We start from the raw sequence: 16,827 nt of genomic DNA on the forward strand, positions 1-16,827 counted from the left end.
AACCTTTAATGCCAATGTTGCTCTAGTCACGGCCAAGTGGATGACTAATTTTGATCCATACCTACATTTGGGTACCTTATTATGTACTAGTGGAACCTGGAAGCAAGTGCAGCTGTTAAGGGACACTGGTGCTTCCCAGTCTTTAATTTCTCGCCGTGTTCTTACTGATTTTAACACAGAAGACACTGGAGAGGTAGTGTTATTGCAAGGACGTGGAGGTCATATCCAGAGTGTACCATTAATTAAAGTTGAGCTGAATTCTTCTATTACACCGGGTTGGTGCACTGTAGCAGTCAGTGAGCAGTTGCCCATCCCTGGGATTGATATCATTGTAGGTAATGATTTTGACAAGTGTCAAGTTAGTGGGACCGATTGTCCTGTTATGTTTACTAACCCTAGTGCAGTTCTGGCTCAACCAGATGCTGATGATGGTGTCATTTATCCAGCCTGTGTTGTCACCAGATCCATGGGTAAGCAGAGTGTGGTAAGTCCTGTTACTACCAAGGTGGATGTTCTCGAGGCCAAGACCCCTTCAGACAGGGAGGTGGAGGCGGACCGTGAAGATACATTTTTAGCTCACGCGGATGTCGAGAGTGTGGCCGGTGCCAAAGTCCTAATTTATTCTGACCCAGATGGTCTGGAAGAGGTGGCCCAGGTACCAGTTCCTTTCTCGCTCGCTCCAGATGTTGAGTTCCAAACCTTGAGTAAGTTACAGAGTACTGATCCCAGTCTAGCTGAATGTTATGCAGAAGCAGCCGACTCCATTGATACTTTGGAGGCGAGTACGGGGTTGTTATTTCAATGATCGTTGTCTGATGAGAAGATGGAGACCATCAGGAACTCCCTCATCAGATGATTGTGAGTCTAAAACCCAGCTCGTTGTGCCAACAGAGTATAGGGAGCAGGTATTGCAAGCTGCCCATGATGACCTGATGGGAGGCCATCAAGGCATTACCAGTATGTATCATAAGATCTGTAAATTTTTCTATTGGCTAAAACTCAAAAAAGATGTGGTCAGATATTGTCACAATTGTGTTTGTGGCAAACTGTTGGTAAGCCTAGTCAGACTGTGCCACGAGCACCATTATACCCTATTGTAGTGCCAGAGGAGCCTTTTACTCATGTGGTACTGGATTGTGTCGGACCTTTACCCCGTACCAAATCCGGAAATATGTATATGTTTACAATGTTATGTATGACCACCAGGTTCCCTGAAGCATATGCCATACGTAGCATTAAAGCTTCTACCATTATAAAGCAGTTGGAACGATTTGTCTCACTATTTGGTATGCCCCGTATAATTCAAACTGATAATGGGAGTAATTTTTGTTCCACCACATTTAAAACCTTTTGTAATTCATTTGGTATTCAGCATAATTTTTCCAGTCCTTACCATCCTCAGAGTCAAGGGGGAATCGAGCGGCTCCACCAAACTCCCAAGAAAATGTTGAAAGCAACTGGGGAAGATTCACCCAGTGTGAAGGGATGGTTCACCAGCTCACTTACAATAGTGCTCTTATGCCTGTGGGAGCCAGTACACTTGTTAAGTGCACTTGTTAAGTGGGCGGACTTAAGTTTGGTAACCAGCAATCGAAACATCTAGTGTTTGGGCTCATGTGAGAGCCCCAGTCATCAGCAGTCCATAAATGTTACCCTGGCCGGGGTGGCATGTCTGTGGACAGTGCTAGAGCTGATAGCATCATCTCATTGTATAGCTTGGAGCTAGTCGACTTTGCGCGGGAACAGCTAGGCCCAGGCGTGGGGTAAGCTGTGGGCCTCCCGCGCTCGCTGGCCACTTGAGTCGTTGTCATGGAAACAGCCGCCATGTTGGTTGGCCATCTTGGAACAGCCCTAGGGGCTATGCTACACCGTCGCTGATTGGATGAGAGGGATAGGCCGCTGTATGCCTTCCTCTCATTTGGTTATTTCGAGAAGGACGCGGGGAGTAGCCGGTGTAGCATCATTCTGAACACAGCTGCCACCTTGTCAAGACGCTCTCTGTACTCAATTCGGCCAAATTGAAGTATAGGGCGTCGTGGTGGCTGGACTACTCAACTGCTGATGCTTCCTGCTTCACCTACGACAGCGGTCGTCACAGAATCCGGCCGAAGTCGTCGCTTGGAGGGGTTTAAGACATTTTTGTGCAGGGGGTAGAGGTACAGTGATCTGGGATCGTGGGGAATGTGCATACGAGCAGCAACAGACTCGTAGATCCCATACCAGTGCTGATTAGACTTGCTAGTGCTCTGTAGCAGTCGATGGGAACGGGGAAATTCGTGTCAGTGTTAAGGCCAATTTCCCATGGTTGTGTGAGACGCTATCGATGTGCGCGTCACCTGGGTATGAACGCTTCACTTCACCGGTGGGTCGTGGGTGCGAACTCAGCCGTGTTGAGTGGGAGGGGTTCGAGTGTGCGCCAATTTTCCGTATAAGTACCACCTAAGGTACTACCACCGCTTACGTCACCCGGAGCAAGCCAGCCACCGGAAGCGGGGTGCCTGATGTATGGGAAGGTGTGTAAAGCCGGCAGTGTGAATGAGTAAGTACCTATGTGTGTATTTCTGGTGATTAGCCCGAAGCCTTTTGCCCGAAACGCTACGCGTACTAGTGGCTGTACAAGAATGTAACAACTCTTGTATATATCTCAAAAAAAAAAAAAAAAAAAAAAAAAAAAAAAAATAGTAGTCTCTAAAGCTTGAATTCGAGGTCAAGTGTTCCGTCACATTGTCACGCAGCACCTGTTCAAGTGGAGTGAATTGTGGGCGAGGAGATTAATCACCTGTGTTGTCATCTTGTCAGTCCAGAGGGACTTAAGTCTGGTGTACACAGACGTACAGTGTGTGTGTGTGTGGGTACACACGGGAACAGAGGATACATAGATTAGCCAAGGACTGAGAGGATGTCCATGTAATAATTATATTATTTCATTGTGGTAATCAATTTTGATCGTCCGTGGGACGGAGTGATATCATTTCCATGTGTGGTCTTGCAGGTGTGGAATTCCAACACTGAGCGCTCAGGTATGTGTAACGCCAGTGATTCCTGGCAATGATTATTGTGGAGTGTACCACAGTGTGGACTTAATTTCTTGTATTGTTTCCAGGGCCATGACAAGTGTGATTTATATTTATATATATATGTATTAACGTAATTTTGGTGAGTTTTGGTGAGTGACGAGGCTGTCTAGAGAGACCGCCCCCGCTCTGTCGAGTAACGTAACTCTGGAGAGTGTTTATCGACATGCGTGATCGATAAATCACTCACCCATGTGATTTAAGGAGTGTGAGATTCTCCTTAGTGTTCCCAATAACGTTTGATAGCTGTAGGCTACATGTGTCAGCAGTAATTGTAATTATATATATATATAATCGTAGTGTCACGGTGCCCAGTGTTATTGTGTTATTTACTGTGTGGTGACTGCAATATATTGACCTATGTTCTAGGGGTCATTTGCAGCAGTAAGTAAGTAAGTGTGTGCAGTATCCTAATATTTGGAAATTAGAGCACTTGCCGTGTGTGTTATTGCAAGGGGGTTGTTATTTGATGGTGATTGTTGCTAGTGTTGAGCATCACAGTAGGTGATTGCAGTTCAGTAAAGTCTTTGTGGGGCAGTGTTCTAGAGGGTTCTTGTCCTGTATGTTATTTTACTAGATTCTGCAGTATTGTCATTGCAACCGGATTGTAACGTAAATCACTGTGATTTGTTAGTGTGATTTGTCATTGTCGTGGGGGAACTCGGCTGTAGACGAGTACTTGGGTACACATATATTCTCCTGGTTATCTGGTAGGACATCGAAGTCCAGTATTCAGTGAGGTGATTGCGAGGCAATTAATATAACGTAACCAAGGGAACGCCCATTGCTTTAAGAGAATTTGTTCTTTGACAATTTGAGTAACGTAGAATACGTTTGGGTTAATTTACTTTCCTGCAAGCAGCTACGGTAGTCTCGAGGAGCCTAGCCATCAGCCAGATAAGAATTAGAGTATTGTCTGTCGTAATTAACGGTCAGTGGGTCGGGTAATTGACGTGTTTCAGGAAGTCAAAGTAATTAATCTCGATCCTTGTTTGATCGACTCACACGAAGGCTACATTGTTCCATTAACGTAACGTCGTTATCTGCCCGGAAGTACCGGCACTTGATTGACTCGTGGGAGGTGTAGCGTCATTTTAGAATAACGTAAATGTGGGGCTAATTACTGTTATTAGCCGCCTGAATTGGTCTGAGTATGGAAGGCTCAGACGGAATTCATACCTTAATGTAAATTGCTGAGCCAGTGTGAAAGGTTGCGTATTTTAATTGTTTAATTATTGATCTTGAGGATAGTAATTAATTACTCTAATGGTAATCACGAGTGATTACCGTTATCTTAGCACTTTGGACATTGTAAATCAGAGTTTACCATCGCTGAGTGATTAGTAACCGATTAACGTAAATTAACGTAACTAGTAAAGAGATTAATCAGCTGTCTGGAAGTACAGGGATTAATGGGATTTTCACACTGAATGCTCGACGGGTAGAGTGTTGTGTAATTTCCGCGTTACTAGTGACAGTTGTAAGAGTTGTTAATTTAACGTAAATGTTACCTTGTTATTAACGTAAATGCTATTGTGTTATTAACGTAAATCAATTGGTATTGATTGTTGATCGTCCGTGGGACGGAGTGTTAACGGAAGGATTAATTTGAGGAAGGGTGCTGGAGTTGCCAGTGAACCCATTAGTTATTGTTGTCATTTGAAAGACTACTGATTTGATTGCATTGCAACCGCTGTTGCAGGTGTAGACTGCACTGAGGCGTAGAACAGTTAGGAGGTTACTGGAGACGTATTTCAGAACCTACTGTGTCATTTGTTGTAATTGTGATTATAGATCTGTTAGTTCTTGTTTCTTGTTGATTCCTCTGTGGTCACGCTTATGTTCGAGTTAGTTCATTATGCAGTCCGAGGGGCTGGTGTCTAGCTGTCACTGATAGTGTCACAGGAAGGATTTCGAGTAACGTCATTGACATTTCTTTTTGTTTTGTTGTAGTAGTTAGTTCCTTATTGAATAAACTAAGTTGTTATGGTTAACACTGTCTTTTCGTTACACCCCCACACATTATTATTGTTATGCAAATGTTCTTCACACTCGACTAATAAAATTGAGACTAATTTTCTGAGCTTTGGATCAAATATACGGCACCACACAACAATAAATTATTGTTGTGAGAGCCCGTGACCTACTCGTTAGATTCGCTTCGGCGATTGGCGAAGGTCAGCGGCCTAGTGGGGGGGATTTCAATTTTCATTGGGGTCTCGGCGTTTGCTCGCGCCTAGTCAATTGTTCATACATGGTCCCAAAGTGAGGAATGAGCTGTTTACTACACTGGTTTGTTAGCTAAGCAAGTCCTTCCTCAGGCGACCTAGTTGAATATCACGACAGGAATAAAGGTTAAAGAATAAAGAAAATTTTTAGAAATTTTCAGAGCTAAAATTCCTTATACCAATTTCAATTTATTCTACAAATTCTTCATAACAAACTCTCACACCCAGACATTGGGACGATAATTTGCCATTTGTTTTATTTGCTGCCAAAAATGGATTGCACAGTGCTCTAGGCTGCTCTCCTTTCGATCTTGCATTCGGACATCAGGTGAGAGGACCTTTAAAAATGTTACATGAGAAAATGTTAGGAGATGTTACAGCCAGGCAGAGTGAGCGTTACCTGACGGATGTAAAGAGCAAGCTGTCCAGAACGAGGGAGTTGGCCTTACGACATCTAAGTGAACAACAACAGGTAATGAAGGAGAAACATGACAAGAGGTTCAAGGCCAAACTCAGAGTTTTTGAGCTAGGAGATTTGGTAATGGTCTTGAAGCCTCGTATGGGTACTTCCATGTCACATAAATTTTCAGGACCGTATCAAGTAGTAAAACGTCTTGGGGGAAGTTACTTACAAAGTTTGCCATGAACAACAGAAACGTCTGACCATGAGTGTACATGTGAACCGGTTGAAGGCTTATTAAGGCCTAGTATTTTGGCTTGTTGTGTTACTGAGGAGGTAAATCCTGAAGAGTCGAGTGTTGCAGGGGAAGATGGTTTGTTTGTCTAATTCCAGTTCCGGGGAAGAATTGTTGTGTCATTTGCAGGATGAGGAGAGAGCAGAGTTCCAGGACCTTTTGGAGATGTCCTCTAACTTGTTTGAGGAGGTCCCCACTCAGACTTCTCTCATTACTCATGACCTTAAGCTGACAAATGTAACTCCAATTCGGCTACACCCTTATCGAGTGACACCCGAGAAACGACGTATCATCCAGGAGGAGGTTGATTATCTTCTTCGACATGGGTTCATTAGACCCAGTCAGAGCTCCTGGAGTTCACCGTGTTTAGTAGTACCAAAACCAGAGGATAAATGTAGATTAGTAGTGGATTATAGAAAACTCAACCAGGTAACTGTAGTTGATGTGAATACATTACCTTTGTTGGAGGACTTTATCGATACTATAGGTCATGCTAAGTTTGTATCTAAATTGGACTTATCTAAGGGATATCACCAGATACCACTTACAGATTTTGCAAGGGAAGTGACAGCATTTATCACTCCTGATGGAGCTTTCGAGTTTAATGTAATGCCGTTTGGATTAAGAAATGCTCCAGCAACTTTTCAGAAATTAATGAATTCTTTGTTGAAGGATGTGCCAGATTGTAGGGCATATTTGGATGACAGTGTGATTTTCAGTAAGAGTTGGGTAGATCATATGTCCAGTTTAAAGAAATTGTTTACTGTGTTACAACATGCTAATTTGACTGTGAATATGAAGAAATGTAGTTGGGCTAAAGGAACCATAGTGTACTTAGGACATGAGGTCGGACAAGGTAAGATAGTCCCATTGCAAGACAAGATCCAGGCAATTGTGGATTACCCAGTACTAACAAATAAAAAGTCTGTGCAGAGATTTATTGGGATGTGTGCGTATTATAGGAGATATTGTAAAAACTTTTCCATTGTTGCTGCACTCATAACAAATCTTGTAAGGAAACAGGTAAAATTTAAGTGGACGCAAGAGTGTCAGAAATCTTTTCAGAAGTTGAAAGGAATTCACTCAACCTCACCTGTGCTAGCCAGTCTATGATAAAGGTATGATAAACCTTTTATTCTGCACATATTCGCTTCAGATCTAGGAGCAGGTGCTGTTCTGTTCCAAGTAGGACCAGATGAGTTAGAACATCCTGTATATTATTTCTCGCGTAAACTTGACAGACACAAACAAATTATTAGGTAGTTGAGAAGGAAGCACTTTGTTTAATATTGGCAGTTAAGAAGTTTGAGACACACTTGTCAGGAAATCAAGTTGTAGTATATACTGATCATAATCCATTGACATTCATTAACTCTTTGAAAGGTAAAAACCAGAGAATACTTAGATGGTCATTGATTCTGCATGAATTCAATATTGTAATTCGTCATATTCCTGGGAGGCAAAATGTTATTGCTGATGCCTTATCCAGAGGATTTCCTATTGCAGTGCCATAATATGTAGTGTTCTATATTTATAAGATGCATGTAAATTTTTTTATTTTTTTTTACTGTGTGAAATTTTATTGATTTCTACTTTGATCTTCTGTTGAAGTATCTTCATGTTGTATTTTCATGTTATATTTCATGCAATCAAAAAATGAAATCAACCTTCAGTTAATTTAATTTTTTCTTAGGGGCTGGGAGGGATGTTGCGAATCTTGTATGGATTCTAAGATTATCATGATGCTTATAATACTTTATTGTTCTGTTCTATAATTAGTATATCTTGAGGTTATCTTGAGATGATTTCGGTGTTTTTTAGTGTCCCTGCGGCCCAGTCCTCAACCAGGCCTCCACCCCAGGAAGCAGCCCGTGACAGCTGACTAACACTCAGGTACCTATTTTACTGCTAAGTAACAGGGGCATAGGGTGAAAGAAACCCTGCCCATTGTTTCTCGCCGGCGCCCGGGATCGAACCCGGGACCACAGGATCACAAGTCCAGTGTGCTGTCCGCTCAGCCGACTGGCTCCCTAGTATCCAGTTGTGTATCCGATTGACATTGTATGATTACAGACTATTGTATGATGTATATTGTAACATGCTGTAGTGTGCCTGAGTTGCATTATTATTTTATGAGGCTTGTGCAAGTTATTTCCAGTTGGAGGGAGTGTGGTTTCTTCCGTGTGGGGAGATGACCATATTTGGATGTGTCTAGAGTGTGGGGTTGTTGTCAAGCTAGCGTTTATATTTTATGAGGTCTCAAGAATTGTAATAAATAGGGGCCTGTCCGGGATCTTAAACTTTAATTCCCTGTAATGTATGTACAAATTGACAGTGCTAATTATTAATAGCAGTTGCCTTCCTAGGTACTCTGTGATTATCTAGTGACACCTTGATTAATTCTTATTATTGTTTGCCTTTAAATTCTTGTGAGTAATGTAACAGTATTATATACTCTTAAGATTACCAATTATTTAGTTCTTAGTCCTATACTTTTGTTAGTAGAGTTTCACAAGAGTTCATGCAGATGCTTAGTTGATGTTTTGGTAGGACGCCTGTGTGCAGGCCGGAGGTTTTATTCAGAGGCGTGGGTAGCTGCGTGGAGAGGAGACATGTGAACAAGTCAGAGGATATTGTTTAGTTAGCTCATTACTCAGTTAATTCTCTTGGTATAACTAATTTTGCTACACCATTTATTCATTCATGTGTTTTAAGCGGTGGTCTGTGTTTACTAAGGATTTTCATTGATATTATTATTGCCTGCTAAAGAATATTTCTGACTTATATTTTTACCATTTATATGTTATGTTTTGTCACCTTTAGTGTAGTTATATTGTTTTCCCGTTTATGCAGTGTTTTATTCATACCCTAGACACTATTTGGCAAGGCCGATTTTCGTATACTTTGATCACTGCGGGAAAAGAACCTTACTAAGATCTCAAGGGTTGTAACACACGGTGAGAAACAATCTGCTGTTACCTAAAGTACGTTATTGTGAAGTAAAATAACGTCAACAATGTTTCCATCAATTCAGAAATTAGAAGAAAATATTGCCAATTATTAACCAAGTTTCAAACATTAGCCACTAGGTGACGCGCAGTGCACTCGCAAGACAGACTTGGCAGAGACGCCTTAACTGTTTGGTGCCACGAAGCTGATCCTTATTATCATCTAAATTTAGGAGCATCCGTGCATTAATGGGCTTCAGATCTATTTGACAGCTTCAACTTAATACGGACACCGCGGCCGGCAAAGCTGAGTTCTACTAATATATTATTTTGGCCATTTTTCTATATTTATGTTGGTGACTTGTCGTTACGCTGTTTATACGCTGCATACAAACTTAATAACTCCCATGAGTGTAATTCTTATGCCCAATCCACTCTAATTTCATGAGTAAAAGTATAAATATATACTCTTAGGTGGAAATTACATATTATTAATATTTCAGCGTGGAGCTAGCTACATGGAAAGCGTACTTCATCCTGTGGAATCATGTGATGTAGTACATCACTGTGATTCCACGTTGAATCATACATTGAATTCTCTGTTCAACTTTGGCAACTAAACTTCCAAATGTATCAATTTAGTAGTTAGTGTACTAATCCATGCATTAATTATTTCCAATGTGTTTATGAAATATTATGTCTATATTATATGTAGATTAACATTATAAAATTCACCCAACCCCCCCAAAAAAATGTGTAAGGGAATGCATCCACTTTAAATAGTAGTCTTTACAGTCCACTTATTCAAATTCATCTTGAATTAATTAATAAATTTATTATTATAAGATCCATAGATGACAGGTCTCAGAGCCCATGAAAATTTTTATGGTCCTCATGAATTTATGAATGATATTATATTTTGGAGTAAAATCCCCCCCCCCCCCCCCCCCACTATCTACATCAGCTTCTCAACAACATTAAATATAATTTGGCTCTCACCTCTCCAAGTTTCATTAAAATACCTCGACGACCAAAGTCTGAGTGGGTACAGGCTCGAGAAGAGTACAGGACTCTGCCGTCCTCTGGACAATCGATTTTGTTCGTCATTAAGGCCGCAATCTTACAGAAACGTGATTCCATCATCTGAAAATATTAAATAAATCATGATCTTTGCCTAATTAGTTTAACAGTAGGCTACTATTATTTACATAGGAGAATAAGAAAACTTGGTTTAACGCTTCTTGAGGTTATCTTGAGATGATTTCGGGGCTTTAGTGTCCCCGCGGCCCGGTCCTCGACCAGGCCTCCACCCCCAGGAAGCAGCCCGTGACAGCTGACTAACTCCCAGGTACCTATTTACTGCTAGGTAACAGGGGCATTCAGGGTGAAAGAAACTTTGCCCATTTGTTTCTGCCTCGTGCGGGAATCGAACCCGCGCCACAGAATTACGAATCCTGCGCGTTATCCACCAGGCTATGAGGCTTAACTAATGTGAATTACTGTAATGCAAATCAGTCTGCTTACATAGGTAATTTTGTTAAAAGATGAAATAATGGTGTGAATATATCTATAATGAGATCAACATTAGGCTTCTTTCAATTTGCATTTGAGATTCTCAAGGAGTATCTGGAATTGTTTTATCAATGCAATGGTATGTGTGACTGTCCTTGTCTCCCGTATAGATATTTTGGTGGAGACAAGCCATCATTATTTAACCAAAAGAGAGAAAAACTATGTAAAATTATTAAAGTAAACATTTATTTCCTGGAAGTCAGCTGGTGGCTGGGAGGTCGCTGTCGCTGAAGTTTCTCTCCAATGAAACTAATACTGGGAGTTGGAGGTTTATTTTGGAGTATGTGTACATTGTATCTGAATCTTTTATGGGAAGAAAAATGGACTCATTTATAGAACCTACAAATGGAGTACGGTTAAATGAGACTATATAGAGATTTATCAGGAAGCAAGGGGCAAGTGACATGGTAAACCAGTCTGGCGCCGCCGAGATATGGCAGAGAGAAAACACATTTACTGACAACTTTGATTTAGAAGGTTACATTCTACCAGATATTCAGATAAACAATATTTTTGTATTTATTTAAATAGCAGGTGATTCTAAAGTATTTTGAGGTACTACCAAATGGGATAAATAGAGAGAGAGAGTCCGAGTTTCCTAATTTATTTATGTGTCTGGTAACTATGGGTGTATTTGTGTTTGCTCTATAAATTTATGAATGTCGGACCAGAGTATTAAGGTTTACCATATTGCTTGTGTTCTTTGAAAAAGATAAACCACATTGGTTAGTGATTACTAATATGCCGATGTTCGTAGTTCTGTGGGATAGGGGGAGTTTTCTCCTGAATATTTTACCTTATTATTTGTATTTTATTTTTAAAAATATATTTTTGTTGGTTTTCAGACGTTCCTATACTCCTGTTGCAATTTCCCTTGGCTTATCTAGAAGGCTAACATCAATCATACTTACCTAGACAAACAAGCCAATTAATTGTAACTATATGACCAGAGAAATAGCCTAGGGACACAGCCAATCTTATGACTTTGAATAGCAAGGGCCAGGCCATGACAGAGTTAAACATAAGCAACAACATTTATAAAAGACTTTAACACTGAAACGGGTAGTAGATGTAACACAATAACTGGGTGGTCTGTACAGCCGTCGCAAAAGTGAGGAGCATCTTATAGAGTAAGTGTAATATACAGGAATTGATAGAATGTGTTCTAGGCTCCCACAAAATCCTAGTGTATAGAAATTTTAATTTTAAATATTGGTGTACTATAAGTGAGCTGTTTATGTGTTCTATTTTATTATTTGTGTATATTTCAGTAATCTTTATGAAAAGGTTTCTAAAAATATCTACATCTGTGTATTCTCGTATGAAAAAAATTACTAGTTGATATGGCAGTCAAGAAGAAACAAGCACTATCCCCACCAGCTTTTACAAACTAATTCTCAGTTAAAAGAAAAAGTGGTGGTGGAGCTTAAATTTTGATTTCGAGTTTTGAGTTATTATAATGTATTGTTATAACGTATTTACACCATCACAGGGCTATCGCCACTGATACCACCAACAAACGAGTTGTTACAAATTATGACTTGAACTTAGTTACTTAAAACTACTTAATGATGCCACCACCTACACCTTTGATGGACATGAGTACTTTACAGTGACCGGCGACGAAGGATATCGGCCATAGGAGAGTTAACGCTGTGAGTTAAAGATATCACTTGAGGGGGGAGGGGGTGAGAACATGGTCGACTCTCCACTATTTACTGGCAACTCTCTATGAATAAATAACAGGTACGAATGGATATACCAGATGGACAGTAAAGTATTATATATTTATGTAATTAGTAAAATATAAAAATCCTAATTTGTCTTCCCTATCAAGGCAATAGAATTATCAACACTTCATGATGTTAGAACATGAGGGACCAGTACTCACTCAAGATACAGCAGTGATGAAGCTTCCGTATAGACACCAGATCGTCAGTCTCCCTCCCCCAGTGATGCCCAACACTAGACCCCAGACTCCTGTCTCGTCTGAGACCCAGAACACCCTCTCTCTCTCTCTCTCTTTCCCCCCTCGATGATGATGATGAAGATTAAGCCACCAGAAAGGTGGCACGGGCATGAATAGCCCGTAAGTGATGGCCTTATTGAGCCAGGTGCGAGTGCACCCTGCGTGACAGGAGATGTTTCCCGTGCTCTCTTCGTAAAAATAGATTCAGTAGCACAACATATGGTTGACAAACCCAGTGTTTAGGGTCTAAAAGCGGCAAAAAATATAGCCTAATGGCGGTTGGTAAACACTATGGTCTATTATTGCATATGGGAATGTATATGACAGAACGGTTGTTCACTGGGGTAGATGAGCAAATTTTCATACAGGAATTTCTAAAGCAGTTCCAGTCAACCTGTAGTACAAATGTTATAGCTACAGGAAATGTGGAGACTGTTTTTTCACAATTAGGGTTATAAACTCATGGAACCATCTACCATCCAAAGCCGTAAATGGCAAAACGCTGCCGAATTGTAAGATCCAGTTTGAAAAAATCAACAGGACAACTGGGGAAACCTTTGAAAGGCCGTTAAGCTTCTTGTCTTCGTCGAGGCCAATTCAATGTTAGTTTTTTTCTTTTTGCAGGGATATTTCTGCACGGGCCCTAAGCCTCTGGCTGGCCCACTAAGTGTTGCTTGTTTGTTTTACTTGGGCGGAGTATGAGTATTTATGACTCGTATGGTCGCTTCAGTAAGATTTGGCCATATGTGTTTAACAACTTCTTCTGCTCTGTTGAATCTAAGTTGAAATCTTAATGAGTTTGTAACTGTGCACTGTGTTAGATAATGTTCCAGTGGTCTGTCTGGCATTTCTCTACAGTGCTGACATTTCCTCTCATCTTCCGGAACCTGTAAGCCTATTTCCCATGCACATGGGTATCCAAGCCTGATGCGATGTAAGTGTACTTCTGTTGCTCTACTTCTCTCAATGTAAGTGGCCCTCCGATAAATCAAGTGAAGCTTCTTCTACAAAACTGCTCTTCTACGTTGCTGGTGAAAAAACAAAACAATGACCGAATATGTACTGTTTCAGTGCTATCATCAGGATTCTCATAATAGCTGCATTGTGTCGAGAATTAGCTACGTGTATAATATGTTCGGAGGAAAAATCTTGCTGCATGACGTGCCGTCATCAGTGGCCTGGTGTGTGGCGGCGCTACCACACACTACAGTGGTGTTTTTTTGTGCGTGGTGACAGGTGAGGTAGGTGGTTACAATTGGTGGCTGTGGTAGTTGGTTGTGTTTGATGGGTGGTGACAGGAGTTGTAGGTGGTTGTGGTTGATAATTGCGTCTGGTGGGTGGTGACAGGGGTGGTAGATGCTTGTGGTTGCTGGCAGTGGTGGTGATGGTAGTTGATTGCTGTAGTTGGTGAGAAGAGTGGTTGAATGCAATGGTGGTTGATGGTTGCGTTTGGTGGCAATGTTGGTTGACTGTTATGGTTGGTAGCATTTGTTGTCCATTGTTGTGGTTGGTGGCAATGGTGGTTATTTATTTTTGTTGTTGCAGTAGTGTTTTATTGTTGTGGTTGGTGGCAGTGGTTGTTGAATGTTGTAGTTGGTGGTAATGGTAGTTGATTGTTGAGGGTAATGAAGTGGTTGTTGGCATTGGTGGTTAATGGTTGTGATTGGTGACAGTAGTGATTGAAGGAAGTTGATGGTTGTTGTTGGTGGTTGATGGGTGTAGTGGTTGATGGTTGTGGTTGGTCATAGTTGTAGTTGACAATTGTGGTAGGTGGCAGTGGTGGTTGATGGTTGTGATTGATTGAAGTGCTTTTAGGGTTGTGGTAGTGGTAGTTGATGGTTATGCTTGCTGGAAATAGTGGTTGATGGTTGTAGTTAGTGAAAGTGGACGTTGCTTGATTTCAATGGTAACTGGTGATTTATTGTTGTGGTTTGTTGCAGTGGTAGTTAGTTATTGTCATTGTTGGCAGCGGTGGTTAATTGTTGTGGTTGGTGGCATGGGTAGTTGGTGCCAGTGGCGGTTGACGGCAGTTGATGTTGTTTGTTGAGGTTGGTGTTGGAAATATCCAACACTTATTCTTCATTTAATACTCTGATAAATGATTCTTGTATTAACCATAGTAATTTACTAATATTACTAACTTGTAGATTAATCATATTAATTCCTTTCCTACTGTGCAAATTAAGTTACCGAATATTTGTACATCAAGACGTGGATGTGTCCAATCACTTAGCAAAGGGAAATAATATCTACATACCAGAGAATTAAATTCTATACTCACTACATATCAGTATTCTTTATTAAGAATTAATGACTGATGCTATACAAACCAGTGATCACATCAATTCGCATTATTAGCTGAAGATCATATGATAACAGTAATCTCTGTTATCCCTGAGTTAACATAGATGAATGAAATTCTACCTCCACTTCTCGTCTATATAAACTCTCTTCATAATAATTAATATATGATGAGAATCTATATAACATCACCTCCTTATATTATCAAACCCAGCCTTATTGTCTCACGAAATAGAGTAATCATTAGGAGAAAAATTCTCTGTTTTATCGCTACATGGCTTTGCACATGTGTCAACGAGACTGGGAAGAGGGAGGAGAGAAGCGCCATTTTACTTACTCACTTACCTTCCACGAGGAGAGGTACTCATTCTTACGCTGACTTACCTGGCGAGAGCGAGAGCGGCCATCTTGTCGACTAGGTGGTACACACGGAGTTTACGTAATTTAACGGGCCATTCAGAGGACATTCATGCAGCTGCGAGTGTCTGGGCACCGCAATGACTCCAGCATAGATCAAATAGTCGTTTCGTCGAGCACCAGCTGGTTAAATTGCATAGTTTTGTACTTATTGAGATCTCCTAATGACAAACGTGTGAACTTGCTGGTCGTTATGAGGTGGGCCTGCTCTTAACAAAAAGTAAGCCCCACTCTGGACTACGGTCTCCCATTTATTTAGAGATAGAGAAAAATTTTTCTTGAAGTAGACAGTTTTAACAAATCCATTGTAATTTCAGCTTGCGCCAGAGCAACACGAGGGAAGATAAGCCTTTCCTCCATGCGTGATCCAGGATCGCATGTCTAGACAAGCCTAGTGAAGTTTGATGCACACTTCTATCTCGTTCTTACAGCTAAGCTGTCTTAATTATTTTGTAGTACTAACTATTAATGCATTATTGATCTTCCAAATAAGATCGTTTTCATTTAATAACCATTTATTAGCCATTTAATATTTACTGATATTCTCCAAATATCTTAATGGCGTAATGATGTCAATTGACATTTATTTCATTGTACAATAATTTGTACAATCTAATTTCATATCTATGATTTATTCTGATGAAGAACCAGTGTCGGATGATTGTGCTAGTGACGTAATAGTTTCTTAGCACCTCTACCCCCCATAATAGGAAATGACATTGCAGACGAAGCTGCAAAACTTGCAAGTAAGAGATGAAATGTAGACATTTACATACTACAGAGTCTATCACAGATTAAGAAAGTTATTAGAAACAGAGCAATGCAAAAGATGTACAGTGACCACAACACAGCAGTTGCAACATCAGGATCTGCGGGTTGGTACAAGAATTCAACCAACTACGAACCACTTAGTTTGATGAAAGGAAGCAGTAGAACAACAGAAGTACACTTACATCGCATCAGGCTTGGATACCTATGTGCATGGGAAATAGGCTTACAGGTTCCGGAAGATGAGAGGAAATGTCAGCACCATGGAGAAATGTCTGACAGACCACTGGAACATTATCTAGCACAGTGCACAGTTACAAACCCATTAAGATTTCAACTTAGATTCAACAGAGCAGAAGATGTTGTTAAACACATATGGCCAAATCTTACTGAAGCGACCTTACGAGTCATAAATACTCATACTCCGCCCAAGTAAAACAGAAACAAGCAACACTTAGTGGGCCAGCCAGAGGCTTAGGGTCTGCCCAGGAATATCCCTGAAAAAAAAACAGTACCCCCCAATTTGTGCAAGTGAGTTTGGCTCTTAATTTAATTATAATATGTAATCCTATTAATGTTTTCATATCACATTATAAATTCCTAAAAATCAATAGGCACTAGTTCATGGATTGCATTTCAATACATTTGCTCATTTCAGTTTTCCCCTTTTTCACAAAAAGGTGAGGTCCTTCATAACTATCGAATATATGATTATTTTTATTAATATATTTGAGTCAAATTTTCCCACACAAATTTTGGTCCTTATCGAACCAAATAAGCCATAACTAATTATTTATTAACACTAACTCTTGTGTGTTATCATTATTAGACTATTTATACATATATTCCATTTTT

The 16,827-nt window shown here is 40.4% G+C and overlaps 1 protein-coding gene across 5 annotated transcripts in view; it reads right to left on the minus strand.

The window, feature by feature from the left end:
• The window catches only part of LOC138365178 (uncharacterized), a 352,859-nt gene that overhangs the window by 81,243 nt on the left and 254,789 nt on the right, over positions 1 to 16,827 (minus strand). For 4 of the 5 annotated variants that reach the window (XM_069325247.1, XM_069325245.1, XM_069325248.1 and 1 more), the window contains exon 4: positions 9,945 to 10,088. In XM_069325247.1, coding sequence (XP_069181348.1) covers positions 9,945 to 10,088 — 144 coding nt within the window. Of the gene's footprint in view, positions 1 to 8,235; positions 8,593 to 9,944; positions 10,089 to 16,827 lie in introns of those variants that run through there. The other variant, XM_069325249.1, reaches the window with a different exon arrangement.

This window comes from Procambarus clarkii, chromosome 16, assembly GCF_040958095.1.
Source record: "Procambarus clarkii isolate CNS0578487 chromosome 16, FALCON_Pclarkii_2.0, whole genome shotgun sequence".
In the NCBI taxonomy this organism is placed as follows: domain Eukaryota; kingdom Metazoa; phylum Arthropoda; class Malacostraca; order Decapoda; family Cambaridae; genus Procambarus; species Procambarus clarkii.